Source organism: Typopeltis vanoorti, chromosome 9 (assembly GCF_054136105.1).
Source record: "Typopeltis vanoorti isolate ZY-2024b chromosome 9, IOZ_Tvanoo_1.0, whole genome shotgun sequence".
NCBI classification, from domain to species: domain Eukaryota; kingdom Metazoa; phylum Arthropoda; class Arachnida; order Uropygi; family Thelyphonidae; genus Typopeltis; species Typopeltis vanoorti.
The window spans coordinates 118,290,020-118,311,508 of NC_143557.1; the positions used below are offsets into that span (position 1 = coordinate 118,290,020).

Consider the following 21,489-nt stretch of genomic DNA (forward strand, 5'->3'; position numbering starts at 1 on the left):
AAGAGACCTCAAATAAAGGTCAAAACCGGTCTGGGTAGTGACCCTTTCCATAATGCATAGCATTATACATGTTAGCAAGGAGATGTGCTCTGCATTATAGGATACTAAGGCAAGTGATGTAAAGCTTTGTCCACCTTTGCCATTAGTTGCCTCAGTCCTGAGGATACTTCAGGCACAAACTTTGTTTGCTTACACTTGGATAAAGGATTAAACTAAATATATAATTTATAGTAAATAGTCCAATTTGTCACTTGACCAGTGGTCATGCATATCACACACAATTTTGAATATGGTATGTTTACATGAAGCTCACTAATGGCTACTCCTTGCCAGCTGTTTTTAATTTAGTTACTTTTTTTTTATGTGGCTCTCATTCATGAAAGGCTTCTACATTATAAACGTATAGTACATTCGTACTGTGGGTACGCTACAGATTTTTTTTCCTATTTTTGTTAATTTTACATATTTTCTGTATTTTTTCATTTATTTTTCATATAGACCTTTCTCTAGAGACCAAACATGGAAATTTTTTCAAATGCCTCCAATGAGCAGGTTGTTGGTTTCACACCGGGCATTGAATTTCATCTTCACTTAAAGTTTGGTTGACTGAGTAGTTAAAATATCTGCTTTCAGCATCAGTCAGCCCCTAATTAAACCTTCACTATCATTATTAATCCTCATTTAATGTTCTACTGTAGTGTCCTTTAATAATAGAATGAAAAAGAAAGAATCATCATCAAATTCACAGGATATTATGATAGTACTACATGAAGACCCTCATCACTAACTTCTGATCCACAATTTCATCTAAATTAATCTGTCATCTGTCAAAATTCCAACATTGTCAGATCATATTTCTGTCTTCTAAAGAACTTTTAACTATATCAGTCCACTTATATCTTAGTCTATTTCCTGCCAACCTGGTAGAGAGCACTTGTTTTGCTAATCTTTCCTCGCCCATTCTGTTAAAGTGACCATACCACCTGAGATTAGCTCTGCTAACGCATTCCTGGATGCTGACAATGTCAAGTTCTTTCCTAATATCGTCGTTTTTAATATGATATTGCCATTGATGCCATCTGTTCACTTCAATAATTATATCAAGCAAGGTATTGCTTGATATAATGCCCCATTGACACCATATAACTGTAGCATATTGAATAGCTTCTCTCTTGGTACCTTGTCATATGCCTTTTCCAGATGATCGGCAAAACTTAAATACAGATCTTTGTTATATTCCCATGCTTTCTCAACTTTTGTCATAAAGTGAAGATCTGATCTTGACAGCCTCTATTTGGCCTGAATCCAGCTTGTTCTTCACCAAGCTTTTCTTCCACAATCCTTCTCAACCTTTTCTCAAGTATACTTGCATAGATATTGCCAGGAACACTCAGTAGGGAAATACCCCTGTAATTCTCACATTCAGTTTTATTTCCCTTTTTATATATGAGTACTATTGAGATCTTTACTCCAATCATCGGGAATTTGTCCCTCTGTCCAGGACTTCTGAACTGTGCAGTGCAGCCACTGTAAGACTTTTATACCACCATACTTCAGCATTTCTGGTCGAATATCATCTACTTCTGCTGCCTTTCCACATATCAAGCCTTTGATGGCTTTTTCTACTTCAAGTATGGATATGTATTCCTGACTGCATGCCTTGTCAGTGTTTTTTACCACTATGCAGTTATCACTGCTTGTTTCATTTAGCAGTTTTTCAAAGTAATTACTCCATACTTCAAGGATATCTTTTTCTCCCTTTTTCATGTCACCTTTATCATCTCTAACTCCTTTTACAGCACTCTTTGCTCCATTCCTAAGCTCCTTCAACAACCTCCAGGATATTTTGTCACCTTCTTGATATTTATTTTCTATGTTTCTGCCAAAGTCCTCCCATGACTTTTGTTTAGCTAGTTTTACACAGTGTTTAGCTTTCTTACATTTGCCTCTGTATTCTCTAAGAGCACAAGTTGACTTATTTGCCAAGAACTTTTGATATGCTTTCTTCTTTTCCTTCACTGCCTCTTTAACTTCTTGTGTCCACCATGGAGTTCTGATTTTTCAATCTTTGCAGACTACTTCATCACATGCCTCTCTGGCTGAATCAATCAGGGTTTTCTTCATAGTTTGCCACTGAATCTTCAAGGTTTGGTTCCTGTTCTCAAACTCTTTCATTTTTTCTTCAATAATCTTTGTGTATTTAGTCTACAGTTCACATCTGAGAGCTGCTCAACTTTTATTTGCTTTAAAACTTTCTTACATGTTATTCTTTTCAATATGAAATTCAATTTTATCCTACTCAAGACTAAATAGTAATCACTTCAAATTTCAAATCCTCTGTACACTCTGGTGTCCTGCACCAGGGAGAAAACATCACTATCAACAATAACATAGTCAATGAGACTTTTCTTATTCCTTGCCTCTTCTCTCCATGTGAATTTGTGCACATTTTAATGTTGAAACATGGTGTTAGTAATAACCATTCCATGTCTTGAGCAGAAATTCAACAGATATTTGCCATTATTATTAGCTTTGCTCTTTTCTCCAAATTTCCCCAAAATATTTTTGTATATCTCACAGTCATATCCTACTCTGCTATTTAGATCCCCAACAAGGACCAACTTTTCCTCTTTCATTGTGTCAATTGCTTTTTCTAAAGCATCAAAAAATTCCTCCACTTTTACCTTAGTAGAACCTTCTGTGGGACCATAGGCACAAATAAGTCTCATTGTCCAATTCCCCATTCTGATATTAGCCCACATCACTCTACTTGAGACTGCCTGCCATTCAAGAAGATTAGTCTCATATTTTGTGTTGAATATTATGGTTACTCCTTCTTTTCCTTGATTGTTATTGACTGAATATAACATTTTGTATTTATTGCTCAGAAAGATCTCACCAGTTTTTGTCGTTTTTGTTTCAGTCACCCCTATTATGTCGATCTGGTACTTATCTAATTCTTCAGCTAGCTCCATTTCTTTGCCATTCAGTCTTCTTATGTTGATAGTACCGATCTTTAACTCTTGTGATATTGATTTGGGGTGTGCTTTCAGATTTGTTCCAGTAGCTGACTTTTCGCTGTTCATCCTGGTTCCCTGGCAAAAACAACAGGGACCTTGTTTAACCGGGCAACGCCCCTGCCGGCATGAAATTTTGTCATGTTGTACCATCATTTTGCATATTGGTTTAAGCCAATAAGAATACAATTTTGTCGGCTAAATCCCAATTTGCCAGCCCATCTTCGTTCGTTCAGTATGCAGGTAGATATCCAACAGGGTGCACCACAAGAAGATGAAGATTGGACATTAGGTCAGAAGCCCTGGTTGGTTCTCTGCATTCCTTTAAAGGCTCTGTGGAGGTCTCCTCTCAGTTATACAGCTTTGACCCTTGCTTTTAATTAAGAACATATACTCATTTTAATAATCTACCCAAGTATAAGTGAACAAAAGCTTGCTTGTGAAGTGTCTTCATGGCTAGGCTACTTGTATATATGGATGCAGATGACTTCCCATCAAATTGCCATAGTATTTTCTAATGCATATCCTACTTTGACATATTTTGCTAATTGTTATGGCAAGAGTCAATACCCAGTTTTTGGTTGTAGGAAGAATTGCATCATGGAAAAATTACTACTCAAAGTGACTCCTCATGATACATAGCAATACTCATCTGAAAGGAAGTGTATGCATTCTGGGATACTAGGACAATGATCTGAAGATACTTCACACACAGATTTCGTTTGTTCACACCTAGGTAAAGGATTAAAATGAGAAAATAATTTTTTATCTATGCAACTTATTTTGTAACCAAGTGAAAAAAAACTTTCTGCAACCTTTCAGCTATAATAATATAATAAAATAAAGAAACAAAATAGCATGAATTTAAAATTGTAAACAGGACATCTACACACCAAAACAATATTGTATTACACAAATATTAACTTCTGGACAAAATGCTGTGTATGATACAGCTTATGCTTATGCTCTAAATTACATCTGAACTAAACATCATTTGCTGTATATTAAACCATATACAAGAGAACATTAACACTTTGGTGATATATTGTAATTAATTCTACATTACTTCCCAAACAAATTTGATTCCCTGTTTTGAGGAGAATTATTAACCGCACCAAACAAAAAAAAAAGTTATTTTTCTTATGAATTGAAGTTTGAATTTTGAGTATAATTGTAATCATATCTGCAATTAACTTCTTCAATATAAGAATGTATGCTGACATACTTTCAAAAATTAAAGATGAAACTTAAATTTACATGAAATCAACTTATTAGTTGTAAGATTTTCACTTATGTATCATATGTATCTTCAGTACAATAACAATGGAATACAAAATAAATTAGAATACAGAATCAAAAATTTCAAAAAAGCACCATTACAGCATCAGCAGGACAACAGACATTCAGGAAATTCTTTATTATTATTAAAAAAAATTAATAAGATATTAATCAGGAATTTGCATAAAATTGATATAATCACATTTCCCATAAAGGGGAATAACTGAAGACTATTGGATCTGTATAAGTTCACTCACTGAAGAAAGGTCTCACAGATCTCCTTATATAACTACTTTATAAGGAATCTACTCTGATGTAAAAGTAGTTTTCTTTGAAAGAACTGTTTAGTCTAAACCAGACAACTTGGATTCAATATCTGGATATCAGATTTATGTTTTTCATGATAGATGGATGCAGATCTGCCAGACTGTCCAAAGTAAGACATACCATAGGAGCAGAGGATCTGATAAACACCTGGAAGGCTGCATGAAGAAAGGAAGGTAGAAATTTTCCTGACAGGTTGAAATTTTACAGACAGAAACTTAAACTTATAAGAAAAATTTAAGTTTTTTAAGAAATTTCTTAAACATTTAAGAAAAATAAGAATAGTGGAACACAAAATAAAGATTTCTACCTTCCTTTCTTCACCTAAAGACTAACTTTCTCTACTCAGCTCTCCAGTTGTCTACCAGATTCCCTGCTCATATGGTATGTCTAGCTTTGGACAGTCTGGCAGACTAGACTCGAACTTATAAGTCTTCTTTTGTGCGGTCAAGCACCTTAGAGTGCAAACACCACTCTACTGAGCTACACAGGCTCTTTTTTTAAAAAAAATCAGCTAAAGCCTTTTTGTTCCCATATAGGGAGTAGGCGAGGCCATTTCAGTCCTATAGAATCATATTTCAAAAAAAGGATAATGTGTATTATTATTCAATAAATATTATGATAATTTCTGGATAAGTACAAGTAACATATTGTTGCTTTTGCTGTTTTTTAATGTTCATCTCTCATTTCTATTAATAAAAAAAGACTTATGTATACAGAAAAATAAAATGACTGATGAAAAAGAAAGAAAAAAACTCCTGAACTGCACTTTTGTTTGGAATGTGAAATATTAGCTTCTTGAAATTAATATAGAATGCTTACAACATGTTGCAATGAATATGCACATAAAAAGGAACAGTTGTGAGTTTTTTTTGTGTTTTTGGAAATTTTTGACAATTTCAATAAGTGGTAAGGTATTCTGTCAGTTGGATCCATCTGATAGCAGCATTCTTAGAAACTACCCCTCCACTACTATACCATTCCTATACTGTTGCAAAGAGAATTGAGATGCAAAAAACATATTTCTTCCATCTTCTAGCATTTAGTGAAATAACAGCAAACTAAAGTTTACACAATGAAATGGGAAATGTTTCCCTATAATGCACAAATGATAATTATTACTGCCAACTGGCTGTATTTGTGCAAATTAAATACAGTTTAATTTATGCAGTTGATGAAATTTTATAAAAGAAGAATAAATGTATTTTCTAACAAATATGAACAAAGGACAGTTTACTTCAAATGGGAGTTCCAATATTGATTTGTGATATTACTACATATTTTGTGATAGCCATATTTGCACCTAATCATCATGATTATCCATGGGTCCAATGCCTGTTGGTGTCTGATACCTGTTTCATCATTCTTTGTCATATCTCTCTGTCCATTGTGAGGTGACTCAAATCCTGCAAACTCTTTTCACACCACTGTTTTACATTATCTGCTCACTTTTGCCTTGGCCATCCTCTTCTATTTATACTGTCCATTGTACTAAGCATCGAGGTTTTGATCATTCTACTATTATCCATTCTGTAGATATATTCAGAAAGCTTTAATTTCCTTTGAATTATTTTCTTCAGTAGACTCTGTTTGCAGTTTACTTTGCTATATAGTTCTTCATTTATCTTTTGCACCCATCCAATTTGTAGAATCTTTCTATAATATGTTCATTCATAAGCCAATATTTGTCTTACAGCATTTTTGACCATTATCCATGTCTCAACCATAGAGAGAGCACTTGTGAATATGCATGATGCCAGCAGTCTCTACTTTATAGGAAGGCTCATTGATTTACCTTTTCCATACCTTGTCCATGGCCTGTAGGTTTACTTTTGATTTTGTTATCCAAGATCTTATCTCTTTTTTAAAGTCTAAATCGTGCATCATTAGGTATGTGACATTCCTAATCTCTTCCAGCTCTTCTGTTGATCTCTATTTGCTTTTTCATCCTCTTCTCTCCAAATATTATTGCTTTTGTTTTTTTAATGTGCATTATCAACCCATATAAAGTAATTCTAAGCTGTGCAATTGAGGTACTTGGTGAAACATCCGGAAAGATTACAGAGCAGAAGGAGGGTTGGTGGTGGAATAATGATGTACAAGAAGCAGTGGTGGCTAAGAGGAAGGCAAAGCAGAAGTGGGACGAGTCAAGAGTGGAAGAGGACAAAGAGAAATACAGAGAGAAAAAGCGAGAAGCCAAGAGAATTGTTGCACAGGCGAAGGCCATGGCATATCAAGACAACCTTTATGATCAATTAGAAACAAAGGAAGGACAGAGAAAGATTTACCAATTGGCAAAATATAGAAATAAGGCTTCAAAGGACATCGTACATGTGAGGCAGATCAAAGACGCCGAAGGAAGAATATTATGGAGGGATGTGAACATAAGAAACAGATGGAGAATATACTTTGAGGGACTTTTGAATGAGGAAAATGCGAGGACTCACAGAGCAGCCTTCTGAAGGGATGGTGCAGAACATCAGTAGAGTGGAAGTGAAGGAGGCCATGAAGAGGATGAAGAATGGAAAATCGGTGGGCCCAGACAGGATTCCAGTGGAGGCATGGAAGGCTCTGGGGGAAGAAGGAATTGACTTGCTGTGGGACCTGTTCATGAAAGTTTGCCAACAGGAAAATATACCCGAGGAATGGAGGAAAAGTACTCTTGTCCCCATCTACAAGGGTAAAGGGAATGCACAAGACTGTAAGAATTACAGAGGAATAAAGTTGATGTCCCACACAATGAAAATATTAGAAAGGGTTCGTGATGGAAGACTGAGGAAGGAGGTGGAGATTGCAAAGAAGCAATTTGGCTTCATGCCTGGTCGATCGGCCACAGATGCTATCTTTGGGGTACGACAGATGATGGAAAAGTTTTGAGAGAAGCAACGGGAGCTACACCTTGTATTTATTGATCTGGAGAAAGTGTATGATAGAGTGCCAAGGCAAGAAGTCTGGAGGTGTCTGAGGGAGAAGGTACCGGAGAAATATGTCAGGTTGGTGCAGGAGATGTACAGAAATGTGAAGACAAGTGTTCGAACCTGCTTGGGAGTGACAGAAAGTTTTCCAGTGACAGTTGGCTTGCATCAAGGGTCTGCATTAAGTCCGTTCCTGTTTAATATTGTGATGGAGGTGGTGATGGAGGAAGTGAGAGAAGACGCACCGTGGACTATGTTGTATGCAGATGACATCGTGCTGTGTGCAGAATCAAGAGAAGAAGTGGCAGCCAAACTGGAAAGTTGGAGGAAAGTACTGGAAGAGAGAGGTATGAGACTGAGCAGAAGTAAGACTGAGTATATGTGTTGCAAAGCAGATGGCAGCCAGGAGACAGATCTGGAGCTGGGAGGAAATGTCATCAGGAAGGTCAGTGACTTTATAGATACCTAGGTTCAACAGTGAAAGAGGATTGTGAGGCTGAGAAGGAAGTGGGATGCAGGAACTGGAGAGAGATGGTTGGAGTGCTATGTGATAAGAGGGTGCTGATCAATCTAAAAGGCAAAATTTACAGGACAGTAGTGAGACCAACTATGACGTATGCTTTGGAAACTGTGGCCCTGAGGAAAAAATAACATCAGCAGGATGGAGGAAGCGGAGATGAGAATGCTTAGGTGGATGTGTGGTGTGACCAGAAAGGATTATCTGAGAAATGACTATGTAAGGGGAACGGTGAAAGTTACGAAATTAGGAGCAAAGATACAGGAGGCAAGGTTGGTTTGGTCATGTGATGAGGAGGGAGGAAGAGTATGTGGGAAGAAGGTCATGCAGGGGAAGAGGAAGTGCAGACAGCCAAAAGAAGAGATGGAGAGAGATGGTAGAGGAGAACTTGAGGATGAAGAACTTGGATGTGGCTACAGCCAAAGACAGGAAGTTGTGGAGGAGACTCAAAACAAACAGCTTCCCTATTTAAGTGGGAAAAGCTGCAGAAGAAGAAGAAGAATCAACCCATATCTTTCAAGGTTAGTTTGGTCATGTGATGAGGAGGGAGGAAGAGTATGTGGGAAGAAGGTCATGCAGGGGAAGAGGAAGCGCAGACAGCCAAAAGAAGAGATGGAGAGAGATGGTAGAGGAGGACTTGAGGATGAAGAACTTGGATGTGGCTACAGCCAAAGACAGGAAGTTGTGGAGGAGACTCAAAACAAACAGCTTCCCTATTTAAGTGGGAAAAGCTGCAGAAGAAGAAGAAGAAGAATCAACCCATATCTTTCCTTCTTCATTTAACTTTAGTACTTTATGAGAGCAAAGCAGCAGCAGCAGCTCTCAGAAACCAACCAAATCTAAATAAATACGGTTGCATTAAGCTTCCGAAGATTTGGGAAACACTCATCACCAGAGGTCCCACCTTACATTCCAGGCCACCTACGACCGCCCTTAGAGGGCGCTCCACCTAGATAGGACTTTAGTGTCACCCACGTGGTTGGGCTTAGTATTGTAAGTTTTTGTGTGCATGTTACGTTAATTGTTTTTGTAATCCCCGTAGATGTCCTAGTGACTAGAACGAAATATAGGAAGTATTAAATTCTATTTTAATTCTTTTTGAGTGTTGCAAAAAATCCATTAAACCTCCAACATAATGTCCTCACATCACTTAAGCCTCTATACAAGAATAACTTTAGCATTGTTCTTTCTAGTTCCTCTTCATCTTCTTCAATAATGACTATATCTCATCTACAAATCATAAATTATTTAAAAGGAAAAGTTGGGAAAAAAAATGTCTCTCCCCCTCCCTCAGATGCAAGGATTTTTTTTTTTTTTTGCTACAAACTATGTTCTTTTCATGATTTCTTCTTTCATTTTTTATGAGTTTATTCCCTTTCACTAATAATAAAGATGATAAATAATATAATAAATTTAGTTTAATCCTTTATCCAAGTGTAAGCAAACAAAGTTTGCACCTGAAAATATCTTCAGGACTGAGATAAGGTGATGCAACACCAGGAAACTCCAAGCAAAGGTGGACCAAGCTCTCATCACTCCTTGTCTCGGTATCTCCCATAATGCAAAGCACATCTCCTTGTGGACATGTTTACTGCTATGCATTAAGGGAAGGGCCACTACCTAGACCGGTTTTGACCTTTATTGAGGTCTCGTCAGTGGGAGGCAGACCCAAACGTGGAGATACTAAGGCAGAAGCAATAGGAGAGGTCATATTGATCTATATGAGTTGCCAACAGGTGTTTTGTTGTTATGATCCATGAAGTTATTTCCGACTCCTGGTGACTCCACAAACATACACTCTCCATTCCGATCTGTCCCTGACCATGTCTTTCAGAACCTCCAAGCGCACTCCAGTTGCTTCTTTAACTCCATCCACCCATCTAATTCTTGGTCTTCCTCTTCTCCTGCTTCCATCAACTTTAGCAAGCATCATCATCTTCTCCAGACTGTCATTTGCTTGCATAATATGTCCGAAGTATGACAATTTTTGCTTGATGATCATAGCTTCAAGGGAGCAATCTGGCTTTATTCTGTCTATCACTGATTTATTGGTTTGCTTTGCAGTCCATGGTATTCTTAGTAAGCATCTCCAAACCCTTAATTCAAATGCATCTATCTTCCTTCTTTCACGCTTTCTCAGGATCCAACTTTCACATCTATACAGCACCACAGGGAATATCATTGCTTTCACAATTCTGATTTTTGTTGTGAGGCTAATATCTTTATCTTTAAAGATCTTGCTTAAATTTGTCATTGCTTTTTTTCCGAGTAATAATCTTCTTCTAACTTCTTCGGTACAGTAACCATCTTTATCAATTCGGGATCCTAGGAACACAAAACTGCTTCCATTTTCTTCCCATCTACTTCAAAATCATTAAGTTCACATGTTGCCATAACTTTTATCTTTTTGAGGTTAAGTTTAAGACCATATTTAGCACTTTCTTCTTTAACTTTCATAATAAGTTTCTTCAAATCTTCTTTGCATTCTGCTAGCAAGGTGGTATCATCTGCATACCTCAAATTATTAATATTTTTTCTACCAATTTTGATTCCAACTGGAGACTCCTCCAGCCCTGTCATTCTTAAAATGTATTCACTATACAAGTTAAACAGGTACGGAGATAAAATACATCCTTGTCGCACCCCTTTACCTATTGTGAAATACTCAGTTTCTCCAAGATCTGTTCGGACAGTAGCTTCTTGTTCATAATAAAGATTCCTCAGAAGGATAATGAAATGCTCTGGGACTCCCATTGTTCTTAACACATTCCACAGGCGTACCACCTTATTATTGAATTACTCTGGATTTAGAGAAAGTTGTACAACCTTACCTCAGTCCTGAAGATATTTTCAGGTGTAAGCTTTGTTTGCTTACACTTGGATAAAGAATTAAACTAAACTTATTATAGTCTAACCAAGTGCAAAATAAACTTCCAACATCTTTCTCTAAATTCAGAGTAATTCAATAATAAGGTGTTATACCTGTTGGCAACTAGTATAGGTAAATATGACCTCTCCTATTGCTTCTGCCTTAGTATCTCCACGTTTGGGTCTGCCTCCCACTGACAAGACATCAATAAAGATTGAAACCGGTCTGGGTAGTGGCCCTTCCCTTAATGCATATCAGTATACATGTCTGCAAGGGGATGTGCTTTGCATTATGGGAGATACTGAGACAAGGAGTGACGAGAGCTTGGTCCACCTTTGCTTGGAGTTGCCTGGTGTTGCACCACCTTAGCTCAGTCCTGAAGATATTTTCAGGCACAAACTTTGTTTGCTTACACTTGGGTAAAGGATTAAACTAAATTTATTATAGTCTAACCAAGTGCAAAATAAACTTCCATGATAATTAATATAAATCTATTATATTAATGTGATGTTATAGGATGAAAAGTGCTAGTATTGTGATAATGAAATTCACATATGATGGTGGTCTAAAAAGTTCTCGGCCTCGACCATAGATGGCAAGATTACATCTGTCATAAGAATCCATATGAAATTGCAAGTCATTCTATCAAGTAGTTTGTTTTATACAGCTGTCTAAAGCAAAAGTGTTGTCTGTATCACTTGAAATGGATAAAATTGAATATTATCCGGTTATTATAAAATTCTTTGTAAAAGAAAGTTTAATGCCGAAAGAAATTTATTCCAAGTTCGTAACAGTTTACAGGCACTCTTCTCCTTCATTTTCGACAATTAAGAAATGGGCTGCTGAGTTTGAACGTGGCCATACCAGCCTTGAAGATGATCCATGTGAAGGACGTCCCAAAAGTGTAACAACACCAGAAATCATTGATGAAGCGCATGATATGTATTGACAAAGTGTGTGAAATTGCTGAGACTATAGGCATTTCAAAAGAACGTGTAGGATATATTTTGCACGAAGAATTGCAAATGAAAAAGCTTTGCACAAGATTGATCTCACACTTGCTCACAGCAGATCAAAAATGGACTTGCAAGAAATCTCTGTACAGTGCTTGGAACGTTTTAACAAGAATAAAACTGATTTTGTGCATCGATTTATTACTATGGATGAGACTTGGATTCACCATTATACACCAGAATCCGAACAGCAGTCAAAACAGTGGACATAAGCTGGTTGTTCAGCACCAAAGAAGACAAAGCAGTTCTGTGAGCAGGAAAGGTCATGGCATCGGTGTTTTGGGATGCTAAAGGCATTTTGTTTATTAATTATCTTGAAAAGGGTAAAAACAATAACCAAGGAATATTATTCCGATCTTTTATCCAGACTAGACGAAAAAATTTGTGAGAAAAGATCTGGTTTGCAGAAGAAAAAAAATCATCTTTCATCAGGACAATGCATCTGCCCACAAAAGTTTGGCAAGGGGAAAATTAAGGGATCTGCACTATGATTGGTGGCACATCCACCCTATCTCCCATATTTGGCTCTCTCTGACTTTTATCTCTTCCCAAAACTAAAACTCTTCCTCGTTGGTCAGCGTTTTTCTTCGAATCGTGGTGATTGCAGCTGTAGAGGAGTATTTTGCAGATCTTACTGAGAACCACTACAGGGACGGGATAATGGCGCTGGAGCATCGCTGGAATAAATGTATTAGTCGTAAGGGAGATTATGTTGAAAAATGAAAGTAATTTTGAAATTATAAATTCGTTTTTTCATTGTTAGGTTGAGAACTTTTCAGACCACCCTCATATCTGACACATGCTGGTACCATTTTAGTCTATCCTGTGCACTGAGGGAAAGCAGCATTCTGGGGACTTTTATTATGCAGAAAATTCCACTAACATTATTGTTTTTATTATTATTATTATTATTATTCAGGCCTCCATGGAGTCAAAAGACTCATCGTGGGAGGTCCTTCCTAAGAAACACGTCTTTCATACCACTCCTTGAACTCATTGACCGTTCTCGCTCTCAGCACTCCATCAGGCAATGCATTCCATGGTTCAACCACCCTCCATGCAAAGAAACCACTCCTCACCCTCTTGCTCACAGTTTCTTTTCGTAACTTCCAGGGATGGCCTCTTGTCATCACTCCCTGCTCTCAACCAAGTGAAAGAACTCCCCAGTGTCAACCCTGTAACTACCTCTCAACAGTTTAAAAGTCTCAATCACATCATCTCTCCCTCTTCTAGCCACCAAACTCTGCAGTCCACAATACCTCAGCCAATCCTCATAACGTACAGTCCTGAAACCATCTTTGTTATCTGCCTTTATACCCTTTCCACAGTTAATTTATCCCCTTCAAATCCTGGGGACCAAATCTGAGAATAATAGTCCAAGTGTGGTCTGATCAGGGTCTTATACAATGGAATGATAACCCTCTTATCTCTGCAGGTCAGTGTCCTTCTCATTATTGCAGCAATCCTCTGTGTTACCTTGACCACCTTTGCAATATGTCTCTATCAATCAACTCCCAGATCTCTTGTCTCCCCTTCTTCCAGTATAACTCCTCCCATAGAGTGTGTAGTGTCCCATCGATGTTTCCCAAACCTCAAGACCTTACATTTTGCTGCATTAAACTGATACCTCCATTCATTTGCTCATCTATCTAGCTTATTCAAATCCTCTTGCAGGGCTGCCGCATCTGCATTATTACTAATAATCCTTCCCAGCTTCGCAGCATCTGCAAACAACTGAATATCCCCTTGCAATCCACTGACAATGTCATTGATATAAAGGTTAAACAATATAGGTCCCAGTACTGAGCCCTGTGGGACCCCACTTGTAACCCTCTGCTTCCTTGAAACTGCCCCACCATACACAACTCTCTGATACCTATCGGACAGCCAATCCTGAATCCAGTTGACCAATCTGACATCCAGACCCATGTGCTGCAACTTAAATATCAGCTAATCATGTGGCATCCTGGCAAATTATTATTATTATTATTATTATTATTAAACAAGTACAGGCATTTGACAGGGTGCCACATGATAATGTGGCACCCTGTCAAATGCCTTCGCTAAGTCTAAGAAAATGGCAGTATATGCCTTTCCCTCATCTAATGCTCTTGTAACTTTATCATAAAAGGCTAGCATATTGCTAAAACAAGCGCGTCCCTTCACAAATCCATGTTGACTCTCACAGATAACATTACCCTCATCTGCCCAATGCCATATATGGTCCTTCACTACTTTCTCCAAGATCTTAACAACTACTGATGACACACAAACTGGCCTATAATTAGACACTTCCAGTCTGCTACCACCCTTATGCAATGGCACTATCTTACCTTCCTTCCATTCCATGGGCACCTTTCCCACATCCAGACTTTCATTGAAAAGCCAGGTCAAAGGCACTGTCAGTTTCCTAGCACATTCTCTCAAAACTTGTGGTAAAATACCATCCAGTCGCACAGCTTTACTGACATCCAGAGTACTCAGTATTTGAAACACGTTCTCCTCCTGTACCTCAAACCTGCCCTATCCCTCTAACATTAAAACTGACTCCTCCAGGATGAAATACTCCAATAAAGTGTTCATTGAACAATTCTACTATGTCCTCTGCATCATTTGCTCTGTTCCCATTTTTATCCCACAATATCATTCTTCCACAGTCATTTCTCTTCTTACTGGCCACATATCTAAAAAATTCCCTAGGATTTTCTTTGGATCTTAGTGCTAATCTCCTCTCATATTCCAGTTTCGTCTTCCTTACCATACTAGTCACTCTTCTGACCTGTGTCTTATACTCTTCATGCATCTTCTCTTCACCTGTCTCCTTATATCTCTTCCACAGCCTCTTTTTCACATGCAATTCCTGTTTAATATTGTTTTTCATCCACTTTACCCCAAATTGTGTCCTCTTGTTCACTCGTGGTATACAACTTACCATCGCTGCTAACAAATATTCTTTCATAATTTCCCATGCACTAATGATATCCCGGCCTTACAATTCCTCCCTCCATGAAATTTCCCCAAGTTGACGTCTTGGACTATTATAATCACCTGTCTTATAATTCCACATACGTTCCTGTCTCTTTGATACTCCTGCATGTCTATTCATTTTCCAAGTCAAAACCATATGGTCACTCTCTCCAACTGGTGGGAGAGATGTCATCTCAGTTATCAACTCTTCTGATGCTATAACCAAATCCAAAACTCTTGAACCTCTTGTTCCCTCTACTGCATGTTGCCTAAGATATTTGCCCTTCAAGAATTCTAGAAATTCCACTCCTTTATTGCTACATGCATCTTCCTCTCCCCAGTTTATACTACTGTAGTTAAAATCTCCCATAACAATCATTCTTCTTGCACTTGCCAAACTCAGCTGTCTAAACATTTCCTGGTCCCCACCCTCTGTACTCCTGGGTCTGTAGCAACACCCCACCAAATATCCTGTCTTGCCCACCTCTACCTCACACCATATGCTTTCAAAATCATTAGGGTCACTGCCTTCCAAAGTATCCACTCTTGGAGGACATAGGTCATTACTTATCATAAGCAGTACTCCACCACCACGCTTTCTCTTCCTATCCTGCCGCAAAATACTGTACCCAGCGACTTCTATTCCTGTTATTATATCCTCTTCTGTCAACCAAGTCTCAGTGATCCCAATAATTTTTGGCCACGCTGATGCTATCTGCACCATCAATTCCTCTCTCTTATTCCAGATACTCCTGGCATTAGTGTAAAGCATATAAATGTCGTTGTTTCTATACCCAGCATTATCCCTTCTAGACTCCGCTGGGCTCAGTGTTACCTGATGTTGTCCCCCTTCTCCCAAGTACCCGTTCCCACAAGAGGCCACCCCTGCTACCATCCTCCCTGGGACACACTGACTTTTTCAGAACAGCAATCTCTCCAGATGCCTATGTCCTTCCTCATTCAAACGTAAGCAGTCTCTTGCATACAGTTCCTCTTTGTCCTCAAGCGCACTCCAAGCATCCACATATTCCAGTCCTCTTTTGTCACACATTCTAGCTATTATGTCATTCAATATTACTGCTCTTTTGCTCAGTTCGTCATTATCACACCTACGCAACACACACACACACTATCTTTCCTCTCTATGTCTTCTTTCGTACCACCTCAAGCAAGAATCTCATATCTCTCGCTGCCCTATTTACACCACCACTCAAGTCATTTGTTCCCACCATCACAATCATCTCATCTACCCTTTCACCTCTCTTAACTGCCAAAGCCACCCTTTCTATTGTTCCTCCTGGCAAACACTCCTCATGCATCCTATTGTGATAGTTTATTTCATACAGAAATCACTAGGCACATAAAGGTTGGGTCATTTCTCATTCTACTATATATTCCATCTTTTTTATTGCATTCATGCACCTTTAATGTCATGAAAAGTGCATTAATGATGCAATAAAAATCCTGTGCTTTACTTTGGTTGCTGTTCCCATATAACTTTTTGATTGTGAACAGTAATATAATATTTTTAGTATGTCACATTCTTTTGTTAGTTTTTCAACAGAAATATACAACTTTTAAACAGAATACAAAATTTCACATTTTTTAATAATTCCGTTTTTACATGATTTTTAATTATTTTTTATGACTAATAAATTCTAATGACAAATTTTTATATTGAATTACATTATAATATAAAAACTTGTCATTAGAATTTATTAGTCATAAAAAATAATTTTTTTATGACTGTTAAACATCTGTTAAACATAAGTTTGTCAATAGTATCATCTATTAATACATTCAAAATATAATGTACATTTTAGCCCTTGGTACAAGTAAACTTCCAGAATTAAGAAAACAAGTTGCAACTAAAACCTTGAAATTTGGAGATGCAGCACAAGTAAGTGTATTTTATTTAAATAAATTTTTTTTTAGTAATTGTTATATTATGGATAAACTAACTATGTTTTAACCCTAGAATAAATTTTTATTTGTATCAAATGCCAGTTGTAAGTTGAATTATCTGGTTACAAACAGTGCCATATTTAGGTATAGGCCATATAGGCCTGGGCCTAGAGCAACAAATTTTGAGGGGCGAACGAAATTTCCAGGCTCTCATTTTTGTAATTATATTTATATTACGAATTTACGATATAAATCGGTTATGCATGTAAATCAACATGTTCATTAAATGTGGGGGGGGGCACTTTCTGCGGGCCTATGGGCGGGAAATACCTAAATACGCCACTGGTTACAAGTGTGACACTTCAAATATATTTAACAGTGGTAATTTTTGGTCTTCTATTTGGTCCTTTATTATCCACTACTGTTTGACATACCGAAATGAGCAAAATTTATATTTATAGCATATATATATTTTTGTATATTGGCATGCTATCTATATAGAGAAAGCTTTAGTATTTCTGTAAAAAAAAAGTTTTAGTCTTTGTTAGCTTAACAGTGAGTGCTAACATTAAGAAGAGCTATATTGAGTACTTTTCTGGACAAAGATTATCACCAATCACTGGTATTATTTTTTTTCTTATGGTTTCATGAAGAAATGGCCTTCATCTTACATGATTTTACATGATAGTTGAATACATGGTTTTGAAGCAGCATTATAGGTTGATTTGTTTAGCCACAGTTTTCTTTTTTAATTATGATGATAATTCACAAACAGTTTTAAATGTATAACACCTAAGTACTTTTGACAGGCCAAGGATGATAATATTGAAACTCTGTACCAAAGACAAAACATATTTGTCAAGCCCTTTCAGGCTTCCAGTGAGGAGAGTAGTAGTCTCCCATTAGTTGATAAAATCAGCTATCCCATGAAGTTGCAGTAAACAGATTCTGAAAAGATGGATTTAAATTATGATTGTGGCTTGCCCTAGGATTATCTAAAACACAGCTGCATCATTGGATGCAAAAAGTGTTATTACTGTAACCAGTTTGAAAAGAGTTCCATATCATTAGCAAAAAAAAAAAAAAGGCAGCTGTATCACATTTTAATAGTTGTGATGGGGGGGGTTCAGATTTTGTTAAAATCTGGCAAACGTAAGGAACAGCTAACGATAAAAAACTGAATATGTCATTAAATGTGCTGGCACATCAGTGACTGTCAGTCAGATTGAAGTCCATTTAGTCTGACTGAACCTACCTTTTGCACAGCCACCTTATCATAATTCCAAATCAACTTTCAGGTGATTGAGGTTATTATCTAAATGCAGGGGTGCGCCAGTAGTGTCCTGTATGCAAAACTTTAGTTGGCGCCCCTGTACTCCTCCCCCCAATAAAAAATCACTTTATAAAAACGTATCAGTGAGTTAAAATGAAATACGAAATATATTAATTATAAATTTATTGAACAAAAAGCAGAAATTACAAAAAAAAAGTATAAAAAACAATAAACATACAACAAGGGTACAAAAATAATTTGAAAAAAAAAATGAAGTAAATAAATAATAAGATAAATAAATAATAGTAACTTACAAGTATATAAAATAGGAACATATTAAACATTATTGGGTAAAGAAATAGTTAAATAAATATTTAAATAGAAAGAAAAATCACTTAGTGAATTGAACTTTTCTAGTTTTCATTAATGAAAATTCTTGAATAATATCATGTATATCAAGTTGATCCAAAATATCTGACTCTATTGATATAATGGCAAGATTTGAAAGTCTGTACCATTGTTGAGTACAAGTATTTTTTAATAATTTTAAGTTTAGAAAAGAACCGTTCTGTAGATGCTACAGATACCGGCAATGACAAAAGAATCTGAAGAGCAATTGTAAAGTTTGGATAAACTGTGATTAAGTCGTTTGAATAAATATACTGAATTATCTGATATGTATCGTTTTTAAAATTAGAAATAAATGGTTGACAGTGTAAAATTTCTTTGCATAAATCGTCTGTGTCAATGTCTGAATGATTCTCATGTGTTAATTTTTGTCGTAACTTTTTACAACAAGATAATAAATATTCTTTATTTTGTGAAGTACTTAACAAATACAAAAACTAAAAGGAATTCATATGTTCTTTTAATAAAGTAAATCTTTCCTTCAAAGATTGTAATATTTGATCTATTATGCAGAGAAAAAAATTACTTTAAATGAAATTTCAGGATCTACTATATTTTCATTTTCATGTTTGTAATCAAATTGTGTTGTCTTTTTATGTCACCTTAGTGGTCTACTACTACAAAATACAGATTCTGTGTCAAATTTTGCTGCAATTAATTTTAGCTTTCTACAATTTCTTCAGTGGCGAATTCTCCATGCTTGCTATGCTTGCTGTGTAAGCTCATTAATTGAGAAAGAAGTAATATTTATTTGTTAATAAATGCATGCATTTATAAGCATTCCAGTTAGGCTTTTATTTTTGTAGACAGAAGGTGTCTTAAGCTTGCGCGGCAATAATTGAGCTTTGCGTTGTGTATTGAAGGTCGATTCTTGCTCATCTAGTCAAAGCTACCTTGACTTGCTCGGTTGTGTGAGCTTCCAGGTCCTCGCTACAGCACTGTGATTTCATGTGCGAGCATAGCCATTTCCGCTCCCTTCACATAGTCTTAAACACAGGCCATACACAGTCACCGTAACTCTGGCCAGTGAGCTTCAGTCAGCCTTTACAAGTGTGCGCGTTGCTTGGGAAAATTAAGTTACAACCAACTTTTTATGACAGGTTATTGACCAGTTCATAAAGAAGAACCGTAGGGTAGAATTTGTATTCAAGTAGCTAAATTGAAAAAGATAGAATATCATTTGTAAAATAAATGTTGTATTTGTATGATTAAATGTACATAAATTTCTAAATATATAGTTTTAAACGGTCAGTAATTCATTATTCCGCTAATCAGACTTCAATCATCCCTCTCACTCCCTGAACGATAACAAGAACAAGCATGAATTTGAAGGCCAGCATTCGCCCTTTAATTTCTTTGAAAGTTTCATCAGACCTATAATCATTTAAAAATTGATTTAGATCATTCAATGCATCTAAAGTAAGTTGGAGATTCATAAATGAAGACTGCAGTATTTTGCTGAAAAAAATTTGCTTTATTTAAAATATCATACCAAATCTTTGGTGCCTTTACTATCCTGGTGCCTGTGTGCATCGCACACATTGCACATATGGCCGGCGTGCCCCTGTCTAAATGGCAAAATGGAGTGTGCATCCTATGTGTATGTGTGGCAGATATTCAAATATAATAATAAATTATATTTGATAAACATTGAATACATGTTATTGGAGAAATGAATATGGAGATAATCTAAGTTCTATGGTGGCAGCAGTAACAGCATATTGCTTGGTGGTACTTTCTGCCATAGAACACAAGTTTGATAATTGAGAAGAACAGATCAACATGTAAAATGGGACAGCTTTTACTTTTCCAGAGAGGAGAGTTAATGATAATTCCACACATTAACATTCGTATGCTTTTGTTTGACTTTTGCACACATGAGCAGAATGAAAAATGTCTTGTGCATTCTTGGAATAGAAGTTACACAGCATATCTGAAAATGATGCATACACAGTATGAAAGACCCTACATTAAACTAATGTAGTGTTTAAACAAAACAGGATCTTTCCATTTCCATGGGAACAGTTGAAACTACTAGAAGCTAAGCTCATCTTCTACTAGAATAATTATCTTTCCATTTGTACAATGCTTGTTTATCTTTCTTCACTAAAGTAAACTACCAATTTCATTTGATAATTGATTACATAGGCATTATATGGCAACCTTCTTGGATCAGGAACAAATACCACAATGAAACTGAATCAAGCTTAATAAAACTAACTTATTAAGGAAAGACATTAAATATCCATTTATGTATTTTCCAAGTATGCCTGGTCAGAGAGTCAAATTCGAAATGATTGCAGTAGAGCTCTTATAGTAACCATTTACAAAACAAAAAAGTGAAATAAAACTGAATGTGAGAATTAGGCATGCTTAGAAATGCTAAGTGCTGCAAGTAAGATTTATGCAAGCATACTTAGGCTAATAAAAATTGTTGAAGAGAAACTTGGAGAAAAAACAATTAGTTCAGGTCAAATAGCTCTTGTTAGGATCAGTTTTTCAGTTCAGAAATTATGGGAGTATAACAAGGCATATGTCATAGATCTAGAATCACTTTACAAGTGCTTAATAAAAGCTTTTCTAAACACTTCAGTTAGATGAAATAAATAGAACATTATATTATACAGAGCAATATTTAGTCTACATTTAAGCTGTAAACCAGTGAAAATCAAGGGAGATGGTTTATTATATAGAATAAGTACAATATTTTTGGCTAAATAGACAAAATATTTTACTTATTCTGTATGGAAAACATTAACTGCATTTTATTGAGAATTGCTATTGATTTCATAGTTTTTTTTTTCATTATATTGCTGATTTTCATGCCAAATCTGTTAAAGGAATTATGAGGAGGGGGGGGGGGACTGGAAAGTTCTATAAACACCTAGAATAAAAATGATATTAAAGCAACTAATATAACCACAAGAAGCAACATATCTTAAAACCCTTTAACCCCACATTTCATCAAATTGTAATAATTTGTTATTTTTCTTTAAGTATGTA

The 21,489-nt window shown here is 36.4% G+C and overlaps 1 protein-coding gene across 2 annotated transcripts in view; it reads left to right on the plus strand.

Moving 5' to 3' along the window:
* The window catches only part of LOC150103461 (phagosome assembly factor 1), a 408,178-nt gene that overhangs the window by 333,340 nt on the left and 53,349 nt on the right, over positions 1-21,489 (plus strand). For both annotated transcript variants that reach the window (XM_090398202.1, XM_090398201.1), the window contains one exon: positions 16,724-16,800. In XM_090398202.1, the coding sequence (XP_090254328.1) occupies positions 16,724-16,800 (77 nt within the window). The remainder of the gene's footprint in view (positions 1-16,723; positions 16,801-21,489) is intronic.